The 26,957-nt window shown below is 57.6% G+C and overlaps 2 protein-coding genes across 3 annotated transcripts in view; one reads left to right on the top strand and one right to left on the bottom strand.

Annotated features, from left to right (window-relative positions):
• The window catches only part of VWA2 (von Willebrand factor A domain containing 2), a 32,132-nt gene extending 20,655 nt beyond the window's left edge, over positions 1 to 11,477 (top strand). Inside the window, exons 6-13 of the mRNA XM_036265920.1 lie at positions 929 to 1,062; positions 1,636 to 1,768; positions 4,095 to 4,150; positions 5,205 to 5,312; positions 6,818 to 7,390; positions 9,254 to 9,805; positions 10,453 to 10,578; positions 11,365 to 11,477. Of these exons, the coding sequence (XP_036121813.1) occupies positions 929 to 1,062; positions 1,636 to 1,768; positions 4,095 to 4,150; positions 5,205 to 5,312; positions 6,818 to 7,390; positions 9,254 to 9,805; positions 10,453 to 10,578; positions 11,365 to 11,477 (1,795 nt within the window). The remainder of the gene's footprint in view (positions 1 to 928; positions 1,063 to 1,635; positions 1,769 to 4,094; positions 4,151 to 5,204; positions 5,313 to 6,817; positions 7,391 to 9,253; positions 9,806 to 10,452; positions 10,579 to 11,364) is intronic.
• Positions 11,478 to 15,202: 3,725 nt separating this feature from the next.
• AFAP1L2 (actin filament associated protein 1 like 2) overlaps positions 15,203 to 26,957 on the bottom strand; it is a 96,002-nt gene continuing 84,247 nt past the window's right edge. For both annotated transcript variants that reach the window (XM_036265102.1, XM_036265103.1), the window contains exons 8-19: positions 26,100 to 26,189; positions 24,636 to 24,720; positions 24,054 to 24,158; positions 21,073 to 21,284; positions 19,384 to 19,529; positions 18,360 to 18,471; positions 17,520 to 17,756; positions 17,270 to 17,435; positions 16,836 to 16,991; positions 16,223 to 16,416; positions 15,988 to 16,110; positions 15,203 to 15,296 (exon numbers count right to left, since the gene is read on the bottom strand). In XM_036265102.1, coding sequence (XP_036120995.1) covers positions 15,270 to 15,296; positions 15,988 to 16,110; positions 16,223 to 16,416; positions 16,836 to 16,991; positions 17,270 to 17,435; positions 17,520 to 17,756; positions 18,360 to 18,471; positions 19,384 to 19,529; positions 21,073 to 21,284; positions 24,054 to 24,158; positions 24,636 to 24,720; positions 26,100 to 26,189 — 1,653 coding nt within the window. In that variant the 3' untranslated portion in view covers positions 15,203 to 15,269. The remainder of the gene's footprint in view (positions 15,297 to 15,987; positions 16,111 to 16,222; positions 16,417 to 16,835; positions 16,992 to 17,269; positions 17,436 to 17,519; positions 17,757 to 18,359; positions 18,472 to 19,383; positions 19,530 to 21,072; positions 21,285 to 24,053; positions 24,159 to 24,635; positions 24,721 to 26,099; positions 26,190 to 26,957) is intronic.

The raw sequence follows: 26,957 nt of genomic DNA, 5'->3' as shown, positions 1-26,957 counted from the left end.
CATGAGACTCTGTACAACTCTTTTCCCTTTTAGGGTTCACTGAGCCCCTTCTCTATGGTTCTTCTCTCTGGCTGAGCGTCTGCGGTACCAGGGAGCTTTTAAGAGGGTCTGTGCTGGGTGAGGTCAAGCAGAACCGCCCCCGAGCGTGAGTGTGAGCCCCGTGCTGAGAAGCCCCCTCCGTGTGCCAGGCCCCATCCTAGGTCCTGGGAGAAACGTCTGGTTTCTATGGCTGCAGAGATAGGGAATTTTATGGAAGTGAATTTGGCAAAGAATTGAAATTTTGGCCGTAGTGCCAAACCTCGGGCTATTTCGATGAGTTTTTGTTGGGCAGGATTCTAAAGGCATTACTGACTGCCCTGTCTTCTTAGGAGGAGGTTCCTCAACATCAGTTACCCTCGTGTTCTTGCCCTGGTGTCCTCGTTCCGCACATCGCCGTCCTGGGCACTAAGGGGTGCCCTCTGGCTGTCAGCAAGCTGGCTCCTTCCACAACATGCCCCCACGATGGGTCTTCGAGCCTTGGTGTTCGGTTTATAATTCTCCCATAGTCGTGCTTTCTATTCCTGTTCTTGCCCAGAACCGGTTTCCTTCACTTCCTTCCTGGTTATACTTTTCTCATCTGCCGTGAGTCTCAGCACCAGTGACATCTATTGGGACCGAGTCTGAAATAAGAGGCGACGGGTTGAGTGGGAGGCTGTCCCGGGGAGGTCCGTGGACCGTGCGCCCCCACACATGACCCCTGGCTGAGCGTCCTTGAGGTCTCTCTGAGCTTCACCCTGGACCTTTCCTGCCTCCGGGATGGATGAGGTGGCAGCCGAGTGGCTTTGGGGTCAGCGGGGTGCTGGCGCCGTCCACGAGGAGCCTGTGTCTCGAAGACGGGCGGGCAGGAGTGACAAGGCCAGGTGACCTCTCTGCTGGGGGCTGGGCACAGGTGGGAGGAGCTGCACACGCTGGCCAGCGAGCCCCAGGAGCAGCACGTGCTGATGGCCGAGCCGGTGGAGGACGCCGCCAACGGCCTCTTCAGCACCCTCAGCGGCTCCGGCATCTGCACCGCCGCCTCTCCAGGTGAGGCCTTTCAGCCTTGCCCATGTGGAAGTGGGGTGTGGGGTGGGGAGGGTTCCCCTAGCAGGGGCCTCCCCCAGGAGGGAGGGTGAGGGGAATGCAGTCCAGCAGCCTTGGTCCTGGGGCTCTCTGCTCTGTTCTGCCTCCCTGTGCCAGGTCTTAGCTGGAACCCTGAGCTGGTCTCCGTTGGGTAAGGGGGCCCAGGGCGTGTGCCTGTCGCCTGCTCAGGAGGAAGTGCTGAGGCAGCTCCCCCGCTGTGGTCAGCATGTGGACACTTCAGCTCAGGGTGCAATCTCTGCATTCGTAACCGTCTTTGCCAGGGTCCACCCAGGAGCTAGAGTGAAGTATGTTCCAGAAAACACACATGTGTGCACGGGCTGGGACAGCTATGCAGGGCAGGGCCTGTGCAGAGGAGATGCTCAGAGACTGGCCGCCCAGCAAGGGGCAGAGCAGAGCCCCTCCCCCGTGTGCGGTGTCCTGAAAGGCAGAAGGGAGCAGCCCGGCCGAGGGTGGTGGAACCGCAGTGGGGGAGGAGTTGTAACCCTGTCTTCTTCACTGCGTGTGCCGTGGACACAGACTGCAAGGTGCAGCCTCACCCCTGTGAGCGCAAGACCCTGGAGACGGTCAGGGAGCTGGTCGGCAACACCATGTGCTGGAGAGGATCTCGGGGGACTGACGGCGTTCTGGCTGCACTCTGTCCCTTCTCCAGGTTTGTCCATGTGGTCTGGGGGCAGAGCTCACGGGCACGGCCTGGGTGGGGCTGGAGGTCCCCCATGCCTAGCACTCAGGAGCTGCAGGGTTGGGAGGAGTCCTGGAAGGGAGCCCGGGACAGAGCTCCCGGGGCGTAGGGAGGGTCAGTCTTATTGACACACCACCTAGGGGCCCAGGGTGAGCGAGGCTGGACCGGCCTTTGGCCTTGCATCCACCCCGCCTCCAGCACGTGCTGGCCCGCACTGCCGAGCTGGCCCGCACCTGTCGGGGGCCATGGTGGCATCTGAGCCCGCTGCAGCCTTGCCCCGTGGCTTGCCCTCCGGTGAGATCAGATCATGCACAGCGATGAGATGCCGGCCGAGAAGCGAGGGCCTTGCTGGGCGGACGGAGAGTGCGAAGGCCAAGGAAGGGCCGTGCCCCATCATCCGGAGGACCTGGGCCTCAGGCCGTCGGGGGCCGCTGGGGGTGCTCTCCGGAACCCGAGCTTCCAAGGGAATGTGCTCCAAGTGCTGCTGTGAGCCAGGCTGTGCGCAGGGAGGGCAGGTGCACCCACTGCCCCCGAGATGCTCGAGGTCGAGAGGGCCTTGGACAGAAACCCAGTGACCACCCTGTGGCATCCCAGTGCCAGGACAGGGACTGTCTCCCCGGGAGGTAGAATGCCCGGCAGTCTCCTGGAATGATGCCTGCAGAGGGTCAGCTCATCATCCGTTCCCTCCATCAGGATCTCCTTACCGGGGCCCCCTGGGTTGCCGGCACTGTCCCAGGTCCTGCCACTCCGCACGAACAGCTCAGAGCCACCTGCCCTCGGCAGGAGCTGCCACCCCAGTGGTGGGAGGCAGCAGCAAGCAAAGTAAACGCATAAAACAAACGAGTAGGTAGCGCTGAGACAGAACACAGGGTGGGTCAGCTGGGGTCGGCGGGTGGTGCCCAGTGGGGTTGCAGTTTGAAAGAGTGGGCAGGGAAGGCCTTGCCTGTGGCATCTGATGTGAGGGGATGTTGAGGACAAGCCATGTGCTGGTCCTATGGCCAGTCTCTCCAGTGGTGCAGCCTCCCAGCGCCTGGGTGGGGAGGTCGGGCCACGGAGCTGGCTGGGACGTGTGTTTTTATGAGGAGCTCACACGGAGGGGAGATTTGTCTTTAATGGGCTGGCGGCTTGGCCAGCTTTTGATTTCGGCAACTCCGTGAGCTCATGATGGACTCGGCCTTCATCTCAAGTGGATGCTTAGCTCCAGGAGAGACCCTGTCCCAGAGGCGAGCCCCTTAGCCTGCCCCTGCCACGGGCCGCCGGGGCGGGATCTGTAGAAAGAAGGCCTCTTTGGAAAACATTAGAACTTTTGCCACGGCCCCAAGTGGAGACTGTCCTTGGGTGAGGCGTCCCCGGAGCTGCTGCCAACCAAGAGGCGGGCTTTCTGCCCTCGGACGAGGAACCGCTCCTGCTGAGCCGGCCCATCGCCCCACAGACTCAGGCCCGGAGGTCTGGGTGCAGGGGCTCTGGAGTCGGATGGCGGAGTCCAGATCCCAGCTCGGCTGTGTTCTAGTGGCTGCATGACTTTGGGCAGCCTAATTCAGCCTCTGAGCTCGTATCTACACGTGGAAGATGGAGATAACTCCTCTTCAGGGAGGCGTGGATTCGAGGTAATCGGGGGACACCTGCTGCGTGGAAGCTACCACAGGAAGCACTCAGGCGGACCTCCGACATCAAGTCCAGTGGACTGAAAATCTTCTTGAGCTGCTCAGCCTCAGATGGACACTCGTGCAGACCAGAACAGTCACACTTGAGGTGGTGGCGCAGGGCTGGGGCCCTGGGGGAGGCCTGGCACCTGGCCACTCAGTTTCCTTCCCTCTCCACTGAGGCGCCACGGAGTGCAGGTGAAACCTGCAGATATTGTTTCTAGGTAGACGAAGGAACTGAAGACCAGAGAAGGAAAGTAACTTGCCTGGGGTCACACAGGCAGGATCTAGTGGCCTAGTTCCCAGTGTCTCCCACCCCCTGCCTCCTGCCGACCCCAGGAGTAACTTGTGATAGAAAGCTGTCCTCACCGTTCAGAGTCTGGAACACAGATCTCTCTAACTTCTGACATTTTAGCCCGTTTGCATTATTATTCATTTTGAATTGTTTCTGGGTAGTTTGAAACATTCCCTACTCTGCGGGCAGATAAAAGCGGGGGTGGCGTCCAGGAAGAAGACCAGGAAGTCTTTCTTGACCCGCTTCTGCTTCTGCACTGGAATTTTATTTCAGCTTTGTGTTTTAAACGACCTTCCGGGTGGGTGTCTGCCCTCTTGTTAAATCTTTGACCTCTGTCATTTGTGTCCTTGGGTTGTAGCTGGAAGAGAGTGTTCTTAACCCACCCTGCCACCTGCTACAGGACCACCTGCCCAGGTACAGTCTGCCTCTGGGACCCCTGCTCTGCCGGGCCTGGACGAGGCTAGTCTTCTACCTGTTGTGCCCTGTTCGCTTCACGTCGGGCTCTGTCCCGGACTTCCCGTGGGTTAGTGCATGCCGTCCTCACAAGAACCGTGAACCAGCTCATCCCCTCTTCAGTGAGGCTCCTGGAGGTGGAGGGGTTAACTGAGGTGCCCGAGGAAGTGGAGGAGGCCACCCCATTAAGTCCAGGATCCAAAGGTGCAGTCTTGCTGTGCCCGAGCTCAGAGGCTGTTAGCAACCACGTGTAGAATGTGAGCACCGTCCACTGTTCCCCGAGCCCTGAGACCCCCACGCTGTGGCTTCATGTTGCTGAGACCTGCGGCCCTTCCAGCTCAGGCCAGCAGTTCATCACCATGGCACCCAGAGCTCCTCCGGGCCCTTAGCGCTGTGGGAATGCTGCGTCAGTCCCCGAGGGCTGCGAGGACGAGACCACGCCTGGGTGGCTGGGACAGCACATGTGTTTCCTCCCAGTTCTGGGGCTGCGAGTCCCAGGTCACGGTGTCAGCAAGTCCGATGTCCTCCAAGCCCTCCCCGCTTGGCGTGCAGACGGTCATTTTCTCACTGTGTCCTCACACGGCCTTTGCTCCGAGCACGTCCCTGGTGTCTTTTCCTCTGAGGACACCAGTCATATTGGAGTCGGGCCCGCTCTCTGACTTCATTTGGCCCTGATTTCCTCTTTAAAAGCCCTGTCTCCAAATTCACATTCTAAGGTATCGAGGGTTAGGACTTGTACGCATGAATTTGGGGTGAGGGGAGGACACAGTTCCTTCTGTAACAGTCCAGGTTCCCCTGGCACATCCCCACGTGAGCACGTGAGCCTGTAATTCACACAGGGCCTTCCTGAGCTCACCGGTAAGTGTCCTTCACCCCTGCGCCCAGCCCTCCTTCACAGCCTCACTGCCTTTCCCCTCTTTGCTGCAGGGGTAGCTAGTTTCCTAGTGGTCCCCGGGGGGAGGGGGTACGGTGGGGCAGGGCGGCCTGCAGCTGCTAACGGGCGTCTCTCTGCTAGGCCCCTGTGACTCGCAGCCTTGCCAGAATGGAGGCACGTGTGTCCCAGAGGGGCTGGGCGGGTACCACTGCCTCTGCCCGCCAGCCTTCAGAGGGGAGGCTAACTGTGGTACGTACGCACCGGCCTTCTAACACGGACCACTGTGGGCGGTGGAGTCCAGGCCCCCCACCCCGTCTCTCCTCCCACCCTTCAGGCTACTAGGGAGAAACTGGCCCTTGAGGGTTAGCGTCCCCTGCTTACCAAGCACAGGACTGCTGTGATGTCTCACATTTTACGGCCTCTGAGGGCTCCATGAATACATGACTCAGCCCTCCATGAATACATGACTCAGCCCTCCATGAATACATGACTCAGCCCTCCATGAATACATGACTCAGCCCTCCATGAATGCATGACTCAGCCCTCCATGAATGCATGACTCAGCCCTCCATGAATACATGACTCAGCCCTCCATGAATACATGACTCAGCCCTCCATGAATACATGACTCAGCCCTCCATGAATACATGACTCAGCCCTCCATGAATACATGACTCAGCCCGTGAAGCTCTGGTAGGACGGTGTCTCCTGGCTTGTCAGCTCCAGAGCGGTCTCTGCTGGACCTTGGAGTGTTGCTGAGCCCAGCTGCAGGCTGGAGCCAGCCCAACTCGGGGTCCGGTTCTGGGCAGAGCCTCTTGTACCCTTTTTTAGGAGGAGGAGCCTCAACCCGTTTTGGTTCCAAAGGTAGGACATGGAGACTCTAATAGGCATTACCTCCTAGGGTTGACCAGGTGATGTAGGTTTACAGTTGTGAGTATGCGGAACACAGCTCATTCTTGTATTATTTATCGATGACTGTATTATTTTTCACACAGACAACTGTAACCTACAACTGGCCCACTCTGCGTGTTTAGTGCTTAGCACAGTGCCTGCCACACAGCAGGGGCTTGTTCAATGGCTTTTTCTTTTTTATCAGCAGATAGAGTGGGGAGGAGGGAGGCAGAGAGAGGGGGAGAGAGAGGGAGAGAAAGAAACATCGATGTGAGAGAGACACATCAATTGGTTGCCTCTCACAAAACCCCAACCGGGGCTGGGGAGGAATCACAACTGAGGCACGTGCCCTTGACCGGAATCGAACCCGAGACTCATTGGTCCCCGGGCTGACGCTCTACCGCTGAGCCAAACCAGCCAGGGCTGTTGAATGACTTTTTAAAAAACGTAGTGCTGGGCCCGTTGGAGATTCACATGGAAGAAATCCATCTGGACTCTGCTTCACAGAAACCCACTCCCGATGGACCACAGGTCTGATGTTAGCAGGCCAGGCCATGACCCTTCCGTTTTCACACAGGGGCACAGCTTCAGGGGTCTCACACGGCTCACGGGAAGCACTGACCCTCCTGGGGGACGTTATGAAATAGGTGACGTGTTAATGTTGAAGTAGTGGTTGGGTGGAGACCCTCAGAGAGAGCCAGGAGGGACGGCTGTGTGCTGGGCACTGGGCACTCGGTGTCTCCACCCGTCTCCCTCCTGGGAGAGGATTCTCCTGCCCCGTGTGGTGGCTGGGCATCTCGGGGGGGATGGTGACCCGTGTGCTCAGGTGGCCACGGCGTGACAGCGGCTGTGATTTTTGGCAGCCCCGACGCTGAGCCTGGAGTGCAGAACCGACGTCCTCTTCCTACTGGCCAGCTCGGCGGGCACCACGCTGGAGGGCTTCCTGCGGGCCAAGGCCTTTGTGAAGCGGTTTGTGCAGGCGTCGCTGAGTGAGGACTCGCGGGCCCTGGTGGGTGTGGCCTGGTACAGCAGGGAGCTGGTGCTGGCAGTGCCCGTGGGCGAGTACCAGGATGTGCCCCACCTGGTCCGGAGCCTTGATGCCGTCCCCTTCAGCGGAGGCGCCACCTTGACGGGCAGTGCCCTGCGGCAGGCGGCGGAGCGCGGCTTTGGGAGCGCCAGCAGGACAGGCCAGGACCGTCCTCGCAGGGTGGTCGTCCTGCTCACCGAGTCGCGCTCCCAGGACGAGGTGGCTGGCCCGGCGCAGCACGCGAGGACCCGAGGTCTGTTCCTGCTGGGCGTGGGCACTGAGGCCGTGCGGGCAGAGCTGGAGGAGGTCACGGGCAGCCCCGAGCACGTCATGGTCTACGCCGACCCGCAGGACCTGTTCAACCAGATCCCGGAGCTGCAGGGGAAGCTGTGCAGCCGGCCTCGGCCAGGTAAGAGCCCGGTGCCTGTGCCCGCTGCCAAGCAACCTCGGCCTGACCCAGGGCTGGTGGTCAGTGGCAGGCCCTTCCTTATTGGGCTGACATTCAACCAAGGCCTGTGCCTAGGGGCTGGACCGCTTTCATGAAAATGGGACCAATAACACCACCCCCTGAACGGCTTTTGTGAAGGTTAAGAAAGACCAGCTGTGTACACAGAGGATGCACTCAGAAGATTGTAGCTGTTGCTATTTATTATTGTTACTCACTGATTGTTAACAAGGGGCTTTCCAGCTTCTCCGAGGGGAGTCCACATCCCTCCCGCTGCGCGGAGCACGGGGGCTGAAATGAGCATTTCGTTGAACGATGCTTGTCCCAGCTGCCTGAAATATTTATTTTATTTTATTTTTTCCTCACCCAAGGGCTTTTTTTTTGCATTTATCTTCAGATAGAGCGGGAGGGAGAGAGGGCGGGAGAGAGAGAGGAACATGGATGTGAGAGAGACACATCGAGTGGCTGCCACCCACACGACCCCAACCGAGACTGGGGACAAACTGCAACCGAGGTACGTGCCCTTAGTGGAATGACCCTGGGTCTCTCTGGTCCGCGGGCCGAGGCTCTAACCGCTGAGCCAAACAGGCCAGGGCCCACCTGCAATATTTTTGTATCTCCTGTTGAGGTGCATCACCCATTGAGTTGATGTTGTGTCCTGACATTGGGGGTGCTCTGGAGAACACTGTCCCCGGGAGTAGACATTCCCATCATGGGCAGGGCCTTGGCCCATGGCGAGATGTAGTTGAAACACATCTTGGAGGGGCCCCGGATTGCTCCCCTGGAGGTGGCAGGTGGGACACTGTATGAGAAATTCAGCCCCAGATGCTGGTCACCAGAGGTGAGACCTTCCTTCTTGCAAGGCGGAGGGACGGGGTTGGCCGCCCGTGCGCACTGTGTCCCTCCAGGCTAGTCCCCCCAGGGCAGCCAGACCTACCTTGAGCTGGAGTGGTTTTAAAAACACCGATAAATCAGATCCTCTTACCCTGTACTTGAACTTTTCCAGCGGTTTCCCTCTGCATTTGGAACTGAACCCAAACGGCTGCTGGTTCCCGAGCCCGTGGTCTGGTCCCTGCCGGCCTCTGCAGCTCCGGCACCTTAGGAACAGTCCCGCCTCCAGCTCAGACTTACTCCTCCAGCTCTTAGCTAACTTCTCGGCGAAGTCCCAGCCACTTCTCCTGATTGACAGTGTTGCTCCAGGGTACCCTGCTTTCCCCCTCATGGCTGCTCATAGAACTTGTCATTCTATCCTGGATTCACGCCCGTCTCCCCAGAGACTGTCAGTCCGTCGACGGCAGGCACCCCCCTTTTGCCCACTGGTATAATCAGTACCTTGTATAGTGCCTGGCCCAGGGAGGTGCTCAGTAATGGGCTGGATGAGGGTACCGGTGAAGTCACCATCACAGAGGGTCCCCAGACTCAGTGCCTTACATATAACATGTTTATTTCTCTCGTAGCATTCAGAGGCGAGTGGCCTGGGCCAGCAAGGCGGCTTGGCTACCTCGTGGTCTGCCTCTAGGTCCAAGGTCACTGTTTCTCAGCCGGAGTGGGGAAGAGGGGACTCGAAGGCAGGCAGCTTCCCTTTGAGGATGTCACTTGGAAACTGCACAGTCGCTTCTACTCACATCCCAGCGGGTAGAACTTAGACACCCAGGGAGGCTGGGAGTGTGGTCTAGCCAGGCATCCGTGTCCTGCTGATACTCTAGCGGAAGGGGAGGGCAGCTGCGCATGGACACAGCACCCTGGCTGGCCCCACCCTGCTGGCCGGCTCCAGAAGAGGGGCTCCGCCTGGCAGGGCCCGCCCTGAGGCCCACTCTGCTCCCACAGGCTGCCAGGCACAGTCCCTGGACCTGGTCTTCATGTTGGACGCCTCGGCCTCAGTAGGGCCTGAGAATTTCGCCCAGATGCAGAGCTTCGTGCGAAGCTGCACCCTCCAGTTCGACGTGAACCCCGATGTGACCCAGATTGGCCTGGTGGTGTACGGCAGCCAGGTCCAGACAGCCTTCGGGCTGGACACGCACATCACACGTCCCGCAGTGCTGCGGGCCATGAGCCAGGCCCCCTACCTGGGTGGGGTGGGCTCCGCAGGCACGGCCTTGCTGCATATTTATGACAAGGTGATGACCGTCCAGAGGGGCGCCCGGCCTGGCGTCCCCAAGGCTGTGGTGGTGCTCACCGGGGGGAGGGGGGCAGAGGATGCGGCTGTCCCTGCCCAGAAGCTGAGGAACAACGGGGTCTCTGTCTTGGTGGTGGGTGTGGGGCCTGTCCTGAGGGAGGCCCTGCGGAGGCTTGCCGGTCCCCAGGACTCTCTGATCCACGTGGCGGCCTACGCAGACCTGAGGTTCCACCAGGACGCGCTCATCGGGTGGCTCTGTGGAGGTGAGTGCTGCCTCTAGGGGGCGACACCTCATCCTGACCCTTCACGTGTCCTTCGTTACAAGGATCACCGCTCCTGGCTCCTGAGCTTTCCACGTGCCGGGTGGTGTGCTGCACCCCACGCTCATGGGAAGCCCTTCGGGAGGCACACCGTCCTCTTTTGACATTCAGGGTACAGCTAGTTTACCACACATACCCCTCCCCGAATTCGAGAGTGCATGTACTACTCCATTTAAACAGAAGACGTTGCTAGGCTACCAGATCCCCCAAGGCTGATGCTGCCCTTGGCAATGAGAGCCAGAGTGAGGGGCAAACAGCAGGTCAGCCTGGCTGAGGCTTCCTTTTGCCAGTGACATCCTTCCACCTTCTCAAATACGTGGCCGTCACGAGAATAGTAAGCGGTGCTAGGAGCCTGGCACGTCTGAGAGACGGTCCCCATGTGCATCTAGGAAAGCTGGCTGGGAGCTGGGTCTCAACCCAGACGAGCAGCCTGGAGCACCAGCCGTGTGCTCACCTAGCTCAAGGACCCACGGAAGCACTAAGCTGTGTAAGACGCTGGCCTAGGGGCCTTGCAGCTGTACCGGGCTCCTTAGAGGAGGGGCCTGTGGGCTGACCCCGCCTGGGCCTGCTGGGCACCTTGTTTCTTGTAGAAGCCAGTCAGCCCGTCAACCTCTGCAAACCCAGCCCGTGCATGAACGAGGGCACCTGTGTCCTGCGGAACGGGAGTTACCTCTGCACCTGCCGAGGCGGCTGGGAGGGCCCCCACTGCGAGAACCGTGAGTGGGGTCCTTGCTCTGCGGGTGTGAGCTGGGGGTGGGGTTCTGAGACCTGGGAACTCAGCTGAAGGCAGGTTCTGAGGTGTCGGCTCAGCAGAAGGGACCTACTAGCATCATTTGTTCGTTCACCCTGGAAACGTGTAGCAGGGGCCCCTCCGTCCCAGGCGTCGTTCTGGGTGTGGGGGACACAGCAGTCGAGCAGACAGTAGATCTCTCCCTTCGTCGAGCTCCCACGCACGTGGGGGAGGCAGGAAATAAGTACAACATGTAGTGAATTAGAGGGTGCTCAGCCCCCACGCGCAGGATAACGGTGACTGGGAGGAAGGCCTCCGAGGGAGGCGTCGGTTAGGAGCACGGGGATGCGGAGACTGGCGACAGGATTGGGCCCGGATGCGGGAAGGGGGGTTGGTGGCGGAGCTGCTGGGAGTTCTTTCCTGAGTGTTTGTATCTGCTCAGTGAAGAGGGAGGAATCAGCGGAGGAGGGGCCGCAGGCTGGAGGGGGACCAGACGAAGGTCAGGGAGAATGACCCTTGGGCAGCATCACAGGCCCACCTGGGGCTCCCGTTCATGAACTTAGAGCTAGAACCCCGCCACCACAAGAGGATTCCCCTTGGAGCCTGGGTTCTGGGCCGTGGGCAGAGGTTGGCTTCCTGAGGCGGGAGGGCGTCAGAAGGGCCTTGAGAGCCTGTGATCTGACATCTGCTTGGTCATGGAGTGAGAACAAGACATGCAGGGGCCCAGAGGACTCAGACACTCCTCAGTCCTCAAAGTTCGATTCTTCCCCAGGGGTCCTGAGAGGAGATGCCCTCAGGGCACGAAGCTCCCGCCAACAGCCTGCAGGGGGGCCGCAGCCCCGCCCGACCCAGCAGCTCCGGAGAGGGGGGCACCCTGGGCGCTGAGAGCACACCTGCCTGCATGGAGCATCCTGTCCTGGGGCCTCCGCGTACCTCCAGCTCCGTCCCGAACCCGCCTGCCCACTTCCCTCACCCGGGGACAGCGATGCCCCAACTAAGCAGCGCTGCGTAGGCACGTGGTAGCAGCTGATTCACCCGCTGACGGTTGGACACTGCTGATGTGTACTTCCTCTGTACCCGTGGTGCCCGGTGAGCTGCCACCTGTCACCTTTCCCGAGGAGCAACAAAGGAACCTGGAAACTGGATGTCCGGTGGGAAGCTCCCTGGGCCCACAAGCAGCACTCAGAACGTTGGGGCCGTGATGCTGGGACGGAGGCGGTGACTAGGGTGTCGCGGGACCGCGGACACAGTGGCGCTTAGAGACGGAGAAAGTGCGGGACTTTCCACACGTCTTTCCCCCACGACGTCCTAGATACATTCGTGGTTGGTTTGTTTAAAAAGGGGTGTGAGTGGCATTTGTGACTTCTGGTGACTGCATCTGTGGGGGGTACAGGCTTGGAAAAGCCCCAAACTAGAATGGGACTAATTAACCAGCTTGTTTGACTATGGGGGTGGGGCCGTGTGCACACACAGCCTGGTTCCGAGGGGCCGTGTGCAGTTGGCCCGGGTACCAGGCCACATTATCTTGGGGGAGGGGTTTCTTTACAGTTTACTTACAAGGGGTTAATTGTGGGGTGTACTGAGTGCCTTTTTTACTCTCCTTTTAGTGGGGCAAAGAGCAGGATTCTTAAACTCAACAAATAGAGAATAAAGAAACTGAGAAGGGTTTTGCTTTTTCATGTGTAGTCCTTAAAGGACTTCAAGAAATGATGTTGGTTATTTAACAGGAGTACTTGTCCCCATATGGCAAAGAGGTGGTCGTTGGCATATTTTACGGCAAACCAGGCCTGTCCTCACCCCTGCCACCCAATTCTTCCCGTGGGTGGTGTCGTTGCGAGTTCGGTTTTCAGTAGGAAGTGTTGCAGAGGTCTGACCAACGTCCAGACACTGTATCATCGCTTTTCTCGTTACTGTAAGCGATGCCCTGTATGCAAACATTCAAGGCCACCTTGGTTTAAACACCACTTGGCTTTAAGCACGTCGAGATTTCTGGGGCTAGAAAAGCATTTGAGAGGCGCTGTCGCCATGGGGCTGTTAGAGGTCAGGCATAAACAGTCCAGCTGCCATGGCCGTCACGTGTGTTCAAGGGATCATTTCATTCCTGTTACTCTGGAGCCTTGGCGGAAGGTGACATCAGAGCAGGGCCACATGTCCACCCAGCAGGGGCCGACAGCGGAGAACGTACATGAGTCCTTGTCTTTAAAATTCACAGCCGTTTAATTGTTGTATAGTGTAGGTTCTTTGTCTGATCAAGGCTATTTGGCTATCCCATTTGAATTGCTTGGACTTAAAAAAAAATCCCATAAAACTGTGGGTTACATCTTAAAGGCTTTACCGTTTCTGGTTTTAGGTCCCAGCTCTTGAATTTTTTTTTAACCTTTTCTAGGGAAGGCACCACTGAACAGTTCAATCCTCCCAATGCCCCAATAGCGGCGGAGGGAATTCCTTTCTTGCTGCCTAACCGGCCAAGCCTTTTAATTACACAATATAAAAATACGTTCCTGTAAAAATGGAAGCACTGCGGACAAGCCATACAGCTTTCATTTTCTCTGAACAATCCTCATTCCAGCCAACTACCCAAACACGTTTTAATAGTTGATTCTCTTGCTTTTCTAGAAAAATAGCATTTGCAAATAATGATAGTTTTGTCTCTTCCCTTTGGAGTTTTACTCTCATTTTTCTCATCATTTTGCATAATCTAGGACCTGCCGAATGTCTTAAAAAGGTAGTGGCAATGGAACATGTCGATCTGCTTCCAGACCCGAAGGGATCTTTTCACCATTAGATACTATTTTCTGTGGCTTACTTTATAAGGGCGGGAATGCTTTATTCCTAGATTAGAAAGAAGGTTTATTAGGAATATGGAGGTTTGTGGTAATGCTTTTCTGCTTCCTTCGAGATGATGTTTTTTCACATTTCATCTGTTCATATGATAAATTACTTACAGTATATTTTCAGATGTTGAACCACCTCGATTCTTTGGATAAAAGCTGTCTGGTCATGGTATGTGGGCCTTTAAACATAGCATAAATGTGTTTATTTGCAAGATGAGAAAACCAAACCCTGGCTCATTGAAAACACTTAATACAGTGAAAAGACAGCCTGAGGCGACAGTAAAGGCCGAGCTGGGAGGGAGCCTGCAGTACACGGACTGACAAGATTTTTTTTAATTACAAGAAAAATGCTATGACTATAGCAGCTTGAGGAATATATATTTCCCCTTGTAGAAAGCTAGCTTAGTTCTGATGCCAAAAATCTAACCCATTGCAAAAGAAAAACAAAATCTTATTTTTGGACGTACGTGAAAAAAGTCTTACCTAAAAAATGTTGGCAGACTTTTACATTACATTTTTGTTGTTGTTGTTACGTGCCCCTAGCGGGAACCGAACCCAGGACTCTCTGGTCCGCAGACCAACACTCCAACCTCTGAGCCAAACCAGTCAGGGCATTGGCAGACTTTTAAAGTGAGCCCATTTATGCTAGGAACGTCCTTCATTACTACTTAGGCAACTTTCTAAGTCCCAGTTTCTTTCCTCCCAGGAATCCTTTAGGACTGTGTTTAACTTCTCGGAGTGTCGATTACCAGTCACTGGTGTGATCAGTTTCTGCAGATGTTCCTAGTGCATTGGGTACGAGGTTGGTCATACTATGAAAATCCTCTGTCTTACATCTGTGCTGCCAGATTCCAGAAGGCTCACCATCTAAGATCCCACCGCATAGCTCACTGGTCTTACTGCACGTTTGGAAGGTCAGTGTGTAAACGCCCAAGACGCGTGCTTCCCCAGGAGTCCACCAGGCCCTGCCCCAAGTCATCCCACAAAATACAAGAAACCCCAACATACAATTAACATTTTATTAAAAAAACAAAACAATACCTAACTCACCCGTTGGTAAAGGGCCACCGAGTGTTTGTGACAAAGGGGAGCCATGCCCTGGGATGAGAAGGACCTCAGTCCTCGGGGACCGGAGCTAGGGAACCCCGACTCCCCAGAGGCGAGGCGAGGTGGCAGATGAAATGTTCCCCGTGTCGGGAGACGACACCATCGGAAGAAGATGGGGCAGCACTGCCCATTTTAAGACAACAGGGAGCCCACCCCAAACAAAATTCACTTTTTTTCTTAGAAGGGGCCTAGACATTAAGCACAACTTTAAAAAAAACCGGACTCCGAGAGCATTATATTAAATAACTCTTCTCTTAAAAATGGCCACAGGATGGACTCTGTAAACACAAGGTAATCTTTCTTTTCTACGCTAATGTCCAAAGTCAGTTAAATCTCAGAAGACACTTCACTGTTCTAAATTACAGGATTGGAAACTTTTTTTAAAAAAAAATATAATACAGCGTCACTTTGAAAAAAAAGTCCTTAATTGAGTGGAGACATTGCCTCAGCTTGGTCCCAAGTATCTTCTCCTCCGTCACCGAGTCTCAGAAGTGTGTCATCGATGGCATGAAGGCGTCTAAAATCACAGCTGTTGTCGCACTACTTCCTCCGGCCCCGCAGAGGCCTGGAGCCTCCTCTCGGTGGAAGCGCTCCATGCGAGGGACCCCCGTCCCGGTTTTCCCTTCTAAACAGACTCACCCTTGCACAGAGCTGCTGCTTGAACGACAGCTTGGGCGAAGCAGGATTGTCACCAAGGTCCACGTCGACAGCATAGGCTTGCGGTGCGGCTCGTTCCCTAACTTGTTCCTTTCTTCTCCCACTCCTAGGGCACCATTCAAAGACCAGCACCCCCCAAAAGAAGCAAGTTAGTTATGCTCTGCAGCAACCCCTGTGCACAGAAACAGGAATAGAGACAGCCGCTAGACTTCGAGCCCGGTGTGTGCATCACTGTTTGGGGTCCCTGCTCAGAGGCTTTTGAGGCTGTGGCAGTCAGGAGTCTGTGAGGGAGCGGCGGCTCCCACGGGTGCAGGTACCCCAGAATACCTCCGGCAGGTAAGCAGGACAGAACTAGGAGCAGAGTTAGCTAAGTGCACAGGCAGCCCTGGGCATGTTCTGTTCTGCACACTTGAGTCAAGAATTAATAGCACACTTGAGTCTAGCTCCCGGGAAAACCCAGTAACAGCATCCACTCCATGCTGACGCCTTCCCGAGCCTTCTGCCACCAGCTGTCTGGGAGGCAATCACGTTGCCCGTCTGAATCTGCTGCTCGGGTTTTCCCAGCCGGAGTCCTTTAGAAGCACTGACTTTATTTGAAAACTGCCTCCCCAGAACCTAGGGATTATCTGGTGGTTGGTAGTTCAAGGACGGGGTGTCCTCGGGCTGATTAGTAAGAACACTTGAACCAAGAACCGTCCTGGTTGGTCAGTGCCCAAGACTGAGCCCCTGTGCTACCCGGGTCAGAAGCGGGGCCCTAACGTAGTGACAGTCGTGGGGGGCCGGGAGTGACCGCTTACCTTGGCCTTCTGGAGGACGGTGCCTTTGCCGGTGACCATGACGGAAAGAGGTCTGTTCTTGAGCGCCGTGGCAGAGTTGACTGGGGTGCAGTCTGCGGCAGGGGTGGAGGTGGCAGCTCTGAGCTGTGGTGACAGGAGGCGAGTGAGGCCTGAGCCGGGGGAGGGAGACGGGGCCCCCTTCCCGGGTCCAGGCGGCCTGCCCGCAGCTCAGGGTTCCGTGGCTCCAAGCGCTCACCCGGGGGCTCATGGTCTCCAGGTGGGTGGTGTCCACGGTGGTGCCCAGCGTCACGGGCCCGGCCTCGGCCTTCTTCAGGTTGTCCTTCACCTCCATGATGCTGAGCTCGAGGTCCACGCGCCTGCTCTCCTCCGCCCTGCACTCCTCGTCGATCTCCTTCAGCTGCTGCTCCAGGCCGGCCAGGACTCCCTGGTCTGCAACGGGAACGAAGCCGGCTGCAGGGGCAGGGTTTCAGCCAGGCGCACCTTTAACAGGCACGGTGCTGGGGGACGGGTAGACAGGATGGTGCAGGACACGTGTGGTGGATGCAAGAGCCAGGACATGGGGGTCTCAGGACAAGGCACTGCAGCGAGAGCTGGACCAGGGAGTATACATTTGATTTACGTGAAAATAAAACAGTTAAGGGCTAAATACACTTTTTAGAGATGTCCTCCTTTAGCCAGCTTGAAAAACTACCTCCTGGTCCTACTGATAATCGGCCAGAGGGTCTCTCTGCACAGGACGGTGACCTTTGGCCAGGCTGGAGGGGAGAGGACTTCGAGGTGGGGGCATGCACCTGTGCCGGGGGTCGGAGGGCTGCAGGCCCGGGCTGTTCCCGCGGGGGGCCCCTCACCTGCACATTTCAACAGGGCCTCTCTCAGCTCCCGCTTCTCCTTCCGGAGCTGGGCCAGGTGTCCCCGGATCTCTTCCTTCTCCTTCTCCAGCCTCTCCTTCTCCTCCGTGTACCGCTTCACCTCGGCTTCTGTCCTGTTCTTGCCAAGTTTGATCTCTGCAAACCCAGAGAGGGGAACCCCGAGGTCAGCCAGGCCGGAACCCGAGGGCTATGCCCAACTCCCTGCCCAAGCTCAGGCCGCCCGCGGCTTTGACAGGAGAGCAGAGCTGGACCCAGCCAGCCTCGCAGGGACGAAACCGGCGCCCACACCTCCACTGCACGACCTTGGGCAGGTCTCTACCTCTCTGACCCTCTGCTTCCCCTATGAAAGGGAAAGACTGGGCTAACTTCCCTGAGCCATTTCCAAACATCCCACTCTTATCCGGCATAGGTACCTGCAGAGGTCACCCGCAGCCTGTCCTTCACAGGTGTGCTGGCCTCAGCTGGGGTGACGGCCACGGTGTCGGGGCAGCTCGGGGGGAAGGAGATTTTTTGTTGTTCGGTCTGGATTTTGACTGCTCTCGGGGAAGACTCCTCAGCCTCCAGGCTCTCCTGCTGCACCTGCTTTCGCAGAGAGCAAACACGACTCAGCTGGCTGCGGGGCCGGGGAAGGGGCCAGCTCACCGGCGGGGGGACAACCTGTACCTGCAACTCGGGGGTCTCTGCAGACTTAGCAAGGGGCTCCGCTGGGGCGGGGCCCAGGTCCGCGGGGAGGGCCTCAGCGGGAGGCTCCAGGCAGGGCGGCGTCGGGGAGCACACCTGGGCCTGGGCGCCGCTGAAGCTGTGCAGGAAGGACTTGACAGGCGTGAGGTCCAGGTACATGCGGTCAGGGTCGGGCTCCCTTGGAGCATCGGTGGCAGGGGCAGCTTCCGCAGGGTCCTTCTGCCGTGGAAAGAGGCAGGTGTCTCACCAATGCACCCACCCTGCCTCGGAGCTCCTGGCCCTCCTGTGTGGTGTCCAGGGACCTTCCCCCGGGAAGCCTCGTATTGACTGGGAGTGAGAAGGTCAGGGTTCAAGTCCTGGATGAGCTACTCAAGAGGTGGGAGACCCAGGACATAGTACTGACTCTCCTGAACCTTACTTCCTTATCTGTAAGAGAAGAGAGTGATACTTCCCCCTGCGGGGGTTAGAACTCAAGGAGATAATTCACAGCATCTGATCAACGGAACCTCCTGCCCGAATGATGATTCTACCTCCAGTATCAATCTGGATCTCAAAGGCCAATGGCGACACCGCCCCCTTCCCAGGAGCATCTCCCATCCTAGCACTGAGCAGGGTGGTTACCAGCTGTTTTATCCAGACAAGTCCCCGAGCCAGGCGGGCTGCCCGCCCCAGTACCCAGGACGGCCTTGTTGCACCTAGATTGCTGCACCGATGGCCCTGCAGGTGGCTGGGAATCCAGCTCTTTCAGGGCCAGTGTGACATGGTGTTGAGCTTTGGCAGCTGGAGCACTGGACAGCCCCCCCGCCCTGCCAGGGTCCTCACCGCGGCCGTCAGCTCTGACATCTCCACGTCATCATACAGCAGCTCCTGGCGACCTGGGCCGGGCAGGCCGTCGATGTAAGTGTTGGGCTCTGAGAACTTCCTCTGCATCAAGCTGGAAGATACGCGCACGACACAGAGAGCAGGAGTCAAGACGGGCAGCAAAAGGCACCAGCCTCCAGAATGCACGAGGACGAGAGGTCCAGCGAGAGCGGAGGATGTGCGGAGCCCTGGGGCCTCCCTACTGGAACTGCTCCGAACTGCTCTTCCAGGAAAACGTCCTTTCCCCAGCCCCTCTGTCGGCAGCCCCTGAAACCCTCCAACTCCACTCTAGGACCTCTGACAGCAGCACAACCCTCTCCCTTCACCTTCAGGATATACTTCGGGCAGCACCTACGGGAGGCCTTCCCCCTTTTGTGCATAAGAAAAGGGGTTCTGGCCTGGCCAGTGTGGCTCAGTGGCTGAGCATCAACCCATGCACCAAGAGGTCGCCTGTTCAATTCCCGATCAGGACACCTGCCCAGGTTGTGGGACTGATCTCTAGTGGGGAACATGTAGGAGGTGGCTAATCGATGTTCTCTCTCATCGATGTTTCCATCTCTTTCTCCCTCTCCCTTCCCCTCTTTCTAAAATCAATAAAAAGGAAAAAAAATTTTTTTTAAATATAGGGGTTCTGTTTTCTGGGCGGCTCCTCAACCACTCGGCCCTGGACCACTCCTCCCGGACACAGCTCATCTGGAAACAGAAATACCACCTTGGCCTGCTCATGCCAGGGCTCTCTGGAGACCCAGAGAGGGGTCCTTGGTAAGCACTGAGCCAACAGCACGGGAAATGGAGGGTCAGGAAACATGCGGACCCTGCTGTGAGCAGCTGGACCACCTAACCCAGGCCAGGCTGCTGTGGCGGGGGCCTGGCCCTCCTCCAGCCCTGAGCGCGCACCCTGCCCCACCCGCCACCAGAGGGCGGTCTGGACCTGGAGTCTAGAAGCACAGGGAAGGGTGCACAGCGGAAGGGCCCCAGTACTCACAGCAGGGAGTTTTTGGCCGCACTCACGATACAGGAAACCCTCTCTGCGTCCACATAGTCGTAGGTGAACTCCTCCGGGTCTGTCTTGGAGCCCGACTCGGAGAGCAGCAGGCCCAGCCAGTGGCCCATTTCCTCGGAAGACTTGGCCTGGGAGGAGGCAGAGGGACGTGAGCAGGGCTGCGGTGTGCCACCCGGTGCCCGTCCCCCCGGGCAGGAACAGCACTCAGGCCCCGATGCCCACCTCGGACAAGGCCTCAGAGAGCCTGGGCAACATTCTCACTTTCACCAGAATTTCCTCCAAGGACCCCGAATAACATTTCCTGCCATGAGGGACACCTTGATGCCACCTCAGTGATGCTGTGGACATTTGTCCCAAACATCACATGTGATTTACATACATGTATTTCTAGAAGGCTATAGGGCCAGAGGAGAATTGTTAAAATCGCGTGTATTTTAGGTTGACACCTCTACTTTTTTGAACTGTAGCATGTCCATGTATCACCCTAACCCGTCCATACAAGACTCCCTGGGTTCCCTGCTAAGACATAACGAAATTCAAATTTGTTTTTGTTTATAGGTTCAATCGTCAAGATGTCTTACATACCTTAGACGTATGATTCTGAGAACTCATGAGCTAAATCCCAGTGACACTGGTCTTTTAGCTATGCGCCGAGTTGGACACTTAGCTGGCTTCCTTTCCCCATTTATTTTCAAGTGGGCTTCTCAATACGGCTTTTCCCCTAGCTCCTGCTTCCACCGCCTGGTGGTCTCTACCTTGGGCAACTGCAACATCCTCCTAACAGGTTTCATTATGTCCCTTCTTGTCCCCTTCTGTTGACCCCACACACAACAGATGAAGGGAGCATCTCAAAATCCAAATCTGAGCACGCCACCCTCCCCTGAAACCCAATGGGTCTCTCATTGCTCTCAGGAGCAACCCTCTTTCCCTCCCAGCACCCACCCCACCTCTTTCCAGAGACTATTACTAGGTAATTAATTGAATAACATCTCATTCTCCTACTAGAATATAAGTTCCATGAGGACAGGGAGCAGGCGTCTGTCTTGTTCACACACTATCAGACTGAGCAGTAGAAACTTGTTAAGGCGACAGATGTACGCGTCCCTGAGAAGCAACTGGGATGTGGATCTTTTGGCCACCAGAGGGCAGTACTGAAGCAACACTGGGATGAAGCCGCCCGGACGAAGGGCCAGGTGAACAGGCGTGAACCCGAAAGTGTGTGCGCTTCTGTGCGTGTGAAGGACTCCGGCTCGGACCTGCCTAGCTCGATGCAAGGCATTATGTCACCTTTTATTTCTGTAACTGTGACATCACATCACACAGGGTGGGGAGTGGGAGAAATGCAATTGTGTCGCCAACCTGATTCTTCCCCCCAGATAAGCCCAGTCGTCAGCTTTATGTACTGGGCTGTATCTGGTGACACACAAACCAAATCAAACCGGCTGTGAATCCCCAGAAAGTGTTTTCAGCAGCTCAGGGAGTTATAAATACCCCTCCTGCCCTCAGCACAGGAAGTAGCTCATTGTCCACTCCTGTAACCACCACCCCGAGGCCAGAAAGGGAATGGAAATTTTTTGAAAAATGCAAACAATCTCAGGCAAAGGAAACAGAAACAACCCAGGGCTACACCAAGTCTCCACGACTTGCAGCCCAGAGCCCGACCTCCTGTACCTCCAGCTTGGCCAGCTCCTCGCCGTTGTGGAGGATGCGGAAGGAGTACAGGTGGTCCGGGCTCGGGTCCGGGACCACCTCACAGCCCACCAGGCTCAGGGGCTGCTGGGCCACCTTGGTTCGGTTCCGGTCCTGGTAGAAGTGCAGGTGACTGTCCCTGACGGAGCACCAGCGTGACTTCCACTGGCTGTTCACCAGCACGCTCAGGTAACCTGCAGGAGAGGAGGCGGCTGCAGGAAGGTGTGGGTGGCTGCCGCCACCTTGGGCCTCCTGGGTTTCCCCAGAACCTCGGTTCCAAGACTTTGCCTGAGAAGCTAACTCACAGAGGCTGTGACTCTTGTAGTATTTAAAAAAAATTTTTTTTCTTGATATTTAGAGAGAGGAAGGGAGAGGGAGAGAAAGAAACATTGATGAGAGAGAACACTGACTGGCCACCTCCTGCATGCCCCCTGACCGGGAATCGAACAGGCGACCTCTTGGTGCAGGGGTCGATGCTCAACCAGAGCCACACCGGCTGGGCTCGTCGTATATTCCTTTCCCTCCTTCATGCTGGCGGCCAGACCCCTTGAAGTTGACCAGCAGCGCTCTCCTGGCTTTTGGAAACCGTGTGTCCAGAGGGAAGTGAGCTGCATCTTGGACTCCACCAGGCCACCGTGTGTCCAGGACAGAGGACCCCCGCCCCAGCCCTCATCGCCACGGCTCCAAGCACCCAGCCTGCAGCAGCCCACCTCGGGACTCTGCTCACTTGGGCCACGTGCAGGGAGCTCCCCAGCCAGGTCTCCTCACTGCAGGTGCACACCTGGCCTTACAGCCTAGTGTCCCAGCTCCCTGACAGCCCTGCCTCCCCGGGTCACTGTCTGAGCCTGCAAAGTCCCCTCAGTCCCTCCTCCTCCTCCTCACAGACGTCCTTGCCCTGGCCCTCCCTGGGTCCTGCACTGCCCACTCCGTCTGCCTTCTGACAGGTGCGTCTGCAACAACGATGCTCTCCGCTTCCGTGTCAGCCTCTCCAAATGGACACAGGGCTTCTCAAGGGCAGGAACTTGGCACGTTCGTCTCTAGCACCAGGTCTTTGCCCTGCAGCCTCGACCAGGAGCCCCTCTTTCTGACAGCACCCATCGGCTGCAGGGGACACTCATGAAGCACTTCCTCCCTGTTCTCAAATGGCTGCATGTGTGGGCTTCAGCTCCCCAAGGAGAGGACAAGCCTCCCCCGCTCCCACTTAGGTTAACATTTGGGAGCTGACACCATGTGTCAAGCTCAGCCTTGTCCCTGGGGCTGCAGAGGAGAGTCAGTCCAGTCTGCAGGCCCCTCTGCACACCCCATGGGCAGTACGTTGACACCTGAGCTCACCTTTCCAGGGGCACCGGCTTACAAGGTGGATTCCTTCTCCACCCCACAGGCTTAGCGGTTGCCCGGAACCTTAGCGGAATGACCTAGGCTCACCCAGCAGGGTCCGAGTACACGGCCACCTTCCCACCCACCCAGTGCCGGCCACACAGGGGGCTCACGGACTCTCAGAGCCACGAGAACATCCCCACACGGGAGCAAAGTGGAAGGATTTGAGCGGAGGACTCAGGGCCTCTGGCTCGTCTGGGCGGACACCCCACTGGCCCATCATGATTCTCTGGACCAAAGAGAACTCGGGGTCAGGAGAGGCCTGGGTGCTGATGTCCAGTCCTGGGAAGGAGCGCATCTGTGTTTCTCCGGCCCTTCCCCAGCCACAGGGGACAGGAGCCACAGGGGACAGAGCATGCTTTGCTGCTGAATAACTTTCCAGCAGTAACCCAGCCACATCTCCCAAAATGACTCACTGGGACCAGGCTCCATGCCCACCGCCTGCCCCGAGGCCACAGGGTGCCTTGGCAGGAGAAGCTGCAGGCGCCAACAGTGAGGCCCCGCCTCCTGCCTTCCGCTCCTCCCAGGCCAGCGGCCAGGCTCCACACAGAGAACAATCTGGGACTCGGGGAAAGAGCCCAGGCTGGGACACGGGTTCCGTGAGGAAGAGGAGGGACCCCAGTGGACAGTGATGATCTGCAGGTCCTGGGAGAGCCACAGCAATGAGCCCCGGGCTGAATGGCAGGACATGGACCCACCCAAGATCTTTTCAGGGAAAGGTCTCTCTGTTCTGGCCTGTCTCCTCACAGCTAGGAAAGGGCAGTAGAGATGACTGCTAGGAGTCCACCAGCTCCTATACACACCCTCTGACCCAGAACCACGGCTCTGTCGGCCCCTGAAGGGGTCTCACCAGCCTGCCTCGGGCTCTGCCCCGCCCCGTGCCATCCCAGGCCATGGAGCTCCTCCCTGCCTTCAGGGCTCAGGTCCAGGAAGTCACTCTGTCCAGAGTGGGGAAGGCTCTTTCTGCCCCTGCGTCCTTGCGGCTCCTAGGCAGCAGGTGTGTGGCGAGGGGTATACAGCTACCACCTCTCCTGAGCTGTAAACTCGCGGGACTGTGTCCTCCATCCGCTTGGTTCCCTTTCCGTAACACTGTGCCTGCCAAGCTCCATAAATACTGGTCAAGTGAGCAGCTTTTTACAGACCATTTGGAGGACAGTTCTCAATTACCCTTCACTTCCATGAAAGATCCAACACTGCAGCAAGAAAGAGTCAGACTAGACATAGAGAACTACCCGCAGCCCGGCCGGTGTGGCTCAGTGGTTGAGCATCGACCCAAAATGACTCACTGGGACCAGGCTCCCATGCCCAACGCCATGCCCTGCAGGAGGCAGCCAATCGATGTTCTCTCTCATCAATGTTTCTATCTCTCCCTCTCCCTTCCTCTCTCTCTAAAAAAAGTCAATAAAGAAAAAAAAAGAACTACCTGCAATAAAGATAAACAGAAACTGGACCATGGGCTCCCCATCCCTAAAAATATTGAAAGCAAGACCTAAAACGCCCGTCTTCACTGTCCCTGATGCCCCCCGGAGACAGGCTGCAGCCCCGTGGGCGAGCCCCGTGGTCCAGGACGCGGCCACCATTCTTACTGGATGTCTCGAGGGACCTGTCCGGAGGCTCCATGGAGGTGGACTTCTTCCTGCCCAGGTTCATTAGGTTGCTCAGCTTGAGGCCAGCAGAACACTTCTTCTTGACTGTGGGATGAGAGAAGCATCAGCGCAGCACACAGCGTGCCCGCCCGCCCCGTGGCAGCTGGGAGGGCAGCAGACACTCCCACCCCATTGCCCCAACCCGCCCCCCACACCCGGCTCCACAGCCCAGAGCCAGGTGTCTGGTTCACACACTCGAGGGGACACCAACTTCCCTTCTGGATGTGCCAGCCTCTGAGGATCTTTACGGACCCAAAGATTTGAAGGCTCAAAGACCCTTCGACAGGGTTAGCAAACAAGAGAAGATGAGAGAATGTTCTGCCCCCCCGTGAGCCATGAAACCAGTTTGGTCATCTCCCCCTCTCCCTGGATCTGTGAGCTGTGCTATTGCAAAGTCGTTTATAAGTTGGAGGCCTGTTGGGATTAGCTGTTAAAACCCATCAGGGTTGAGCCACACAGCGGAGTTGCCCGGCCGGGTCCACCCCCGCTCCGCCCTGGGCTGCGAGCCGTAAGCGTGGGTACCGTCTTTGGTCTCTGGGACCTCAGGGTGGCCATCTGCAGAGCTCCCGTACTCCGAGGCTGACTGGTGCTTCTCAGAGAGATCTGCCTGTGGAAGAAAGAGGAATGGGTGATCTGACCTGGGGGTGGGGACGTCGGAGACCCCAGTTCTGGAGAAAATGATAGATTCCTCTTGGGTGTCGGATAGGGGTCACCCTGGAGCCCAGGTCACTGGTGAGACACTGCTGGGCTTCCTTCTGGGGCCTGCTGGAGGCCCTGCCTTCACCCTCCCTTCCTGAGGTCCCTGCCCTGTCCCAGAGCACCTGTCCAGTGTCCATGAGTCCTCCAAGGGCTGCTCACCCTGGTGACAATGGCCTGGAGCCAGTGGGAGGGCAGGTGGCGCTCGAGTTGGCATCGCAGCTGAAGCTGATGCCAAGCTGAGACCCCCTCGTACGAGGAGCATGAAACGTGCTGGAACTGACTGAGCTACCAATGCATCGGGCCAGCGTGTCTGCACAGGCTCAGACCACAATTTAAGTCCTGGCTGGATCAGCCAGGAGGAAACAGATGACACCCCTGTGGGCATTCCCGGGGCCCTGGAAACCGCCCCGCGGCAGTGCAGTGGCTGCTGCTGTAAGAATGAGAAGCACCCAGATGATCCCCATCCTGCTTCTTCTAGAACCACTTACTCCAACTCTGCGGACAGGCGTGGGACTCCCGACCAGTGGGACTGGCCCTGGGGCGGAGGTGCCCGCCCAGGGAACACTGCCTGCCCTTCTGAGGGAGAGCTTCTCACCCCATGTGCAGAAAGCCCCAGTCTGCTTTGCTGTTGGCTTCTTGTCGATGACCAAGCGATGAGAGACAATGAAGAGTCTTCAGTGACTCCAGAAGGGCCTGACTATTTCTCCATGGGGACGGCATGTGCCTTCCCAAAGAACTGAGGGCCTGCTCCCTGCTCACGGCCTCGACTGTCCTCCTTGTTGCAGTGGGGACCCCACGATAAGGCGCAGTGCCCTCTGCCTGCTCTGTGCACGCCCAGGCTGCAGGGCACCTAACTGCACCTGCGCAGGGACCTGTGACGTCACCTCACCCCTGGTCAGCACCCAGCCCAGCGTCCTCGATGCTGCCCCTTCAGCAGGGGCCCCGCAGCTCCACGCAAAGGATCCCTGGAGCCCGTGGGTTCGGGGCAATACTGAGACCTTCCCCCAGCCCCGGAACTTCTCCGGGGGAGCGAGCGGGGAGAAAGAGCTTCGAACATCAGTCCCTGCCAGGGAGTGGAGAGCGGTGACTGTCACAGCAGGGCTCCCCCGCCACGCCCAGCGAGGCAAGAACGCAGCTACGGCTGCATCCGTGTCATCAGCTTCCCGGCCCAGCTGCAGCCCCCGCCCTGACCCAGCTGCTCATTAACTGAGCTGGAGTATGAAAAAGCTCCCAGTTTTATACTTTTAATTGTCATTGGGCTCTCCCTCCAGCCAAGGAGAGACCTACCTTCTGACAGTTCAGACGCTGGGCATCCGGGGTGCACTGGTTTCCCTCGGACGCCCCTTCTGAAGGCAGGCCGCTCACCTCCTGGATGACCTGAAGGAAGGGGGAAGCCGTCAGCGGACACCCAGGCCCCCAAGGTCCTTCTGGCCCGGCCTGAACTCCCAGCCTGGAGCTGGAGCCCTCAAGGTCAGGAGAGAGTGGGCAGAGGTGAGAGAGGGTGCATGATTTCCCACGGACAGAGAACCCCCCCACTCCCAACACCTGGCCCACATTGGCCTTGGGACCGAGCTGGGCAGGCTGTGACGGGGGTCAGGGGTGGGCTTGCTCCTCAGGCCCTCGCTTCTGCAGGCCCGTGTTTGGGGGATGAGAAAGTGTGGGGGAGGGGTTTACGACCAAGCCCGAAGATGGCCAGAGCAGACAGCCCTCCGCTCTGCGGGCCTAGGCTGGGGACACGCAGGTCAGGGGGCTCTGGCGACACTGAGCAGCACCCCGATGCTCTGAGGCGGAGCCACCTGGGGGACTCGCAGAGGATGACAGCCCAGGGTAGCCACAAACACACGGCCCAGCCAGAAGCCCTCTGGAGATGCAGACTTAGCCAGAGTGATTTCAAAGACCCTCCTGCATCAGTCTCTGCCTAGAGCAGTTTATGGAAAGGGGTTAAAGTCGGAAAAGCCAAAGAGCAAAAAGAAAAACGGCTCTGGGGACAGGAACGCCAGGCAGTTCCCATGCCCGACACGCCCTTGGGTCTGGTGTGTAAAGTGCCCAGCGCAGGAGGGGCACATCCACTGCCCTCCTCGGCAGCTGGGGGCCCGCCTGGGGGCACGCGAGCGGGTGGTGGCTCCAGGGCGTGGGGATGTCACT

Source organism: Molossus molossus, unplaced genomic scaffold (genome assembly GCF_014108415.1).
Source record: "Molossus molossus isolate mMolMol1 unplaced genomic scaffold, mMolMol1.p scaffold_m16_p_17, whole genome shotgun sequence".
Taxonomy (NCBI): Eukaryota; Metazoa; Chordata; class Mammalia; order Chiroptera; family Molossidae; genus Molossus; species Molossus molossus.
The sequence above is the reverse complement of the archived record's forward strand: the minus strand, read 5'-3'. Positions and strand labels throughout refer to the sequence as shown.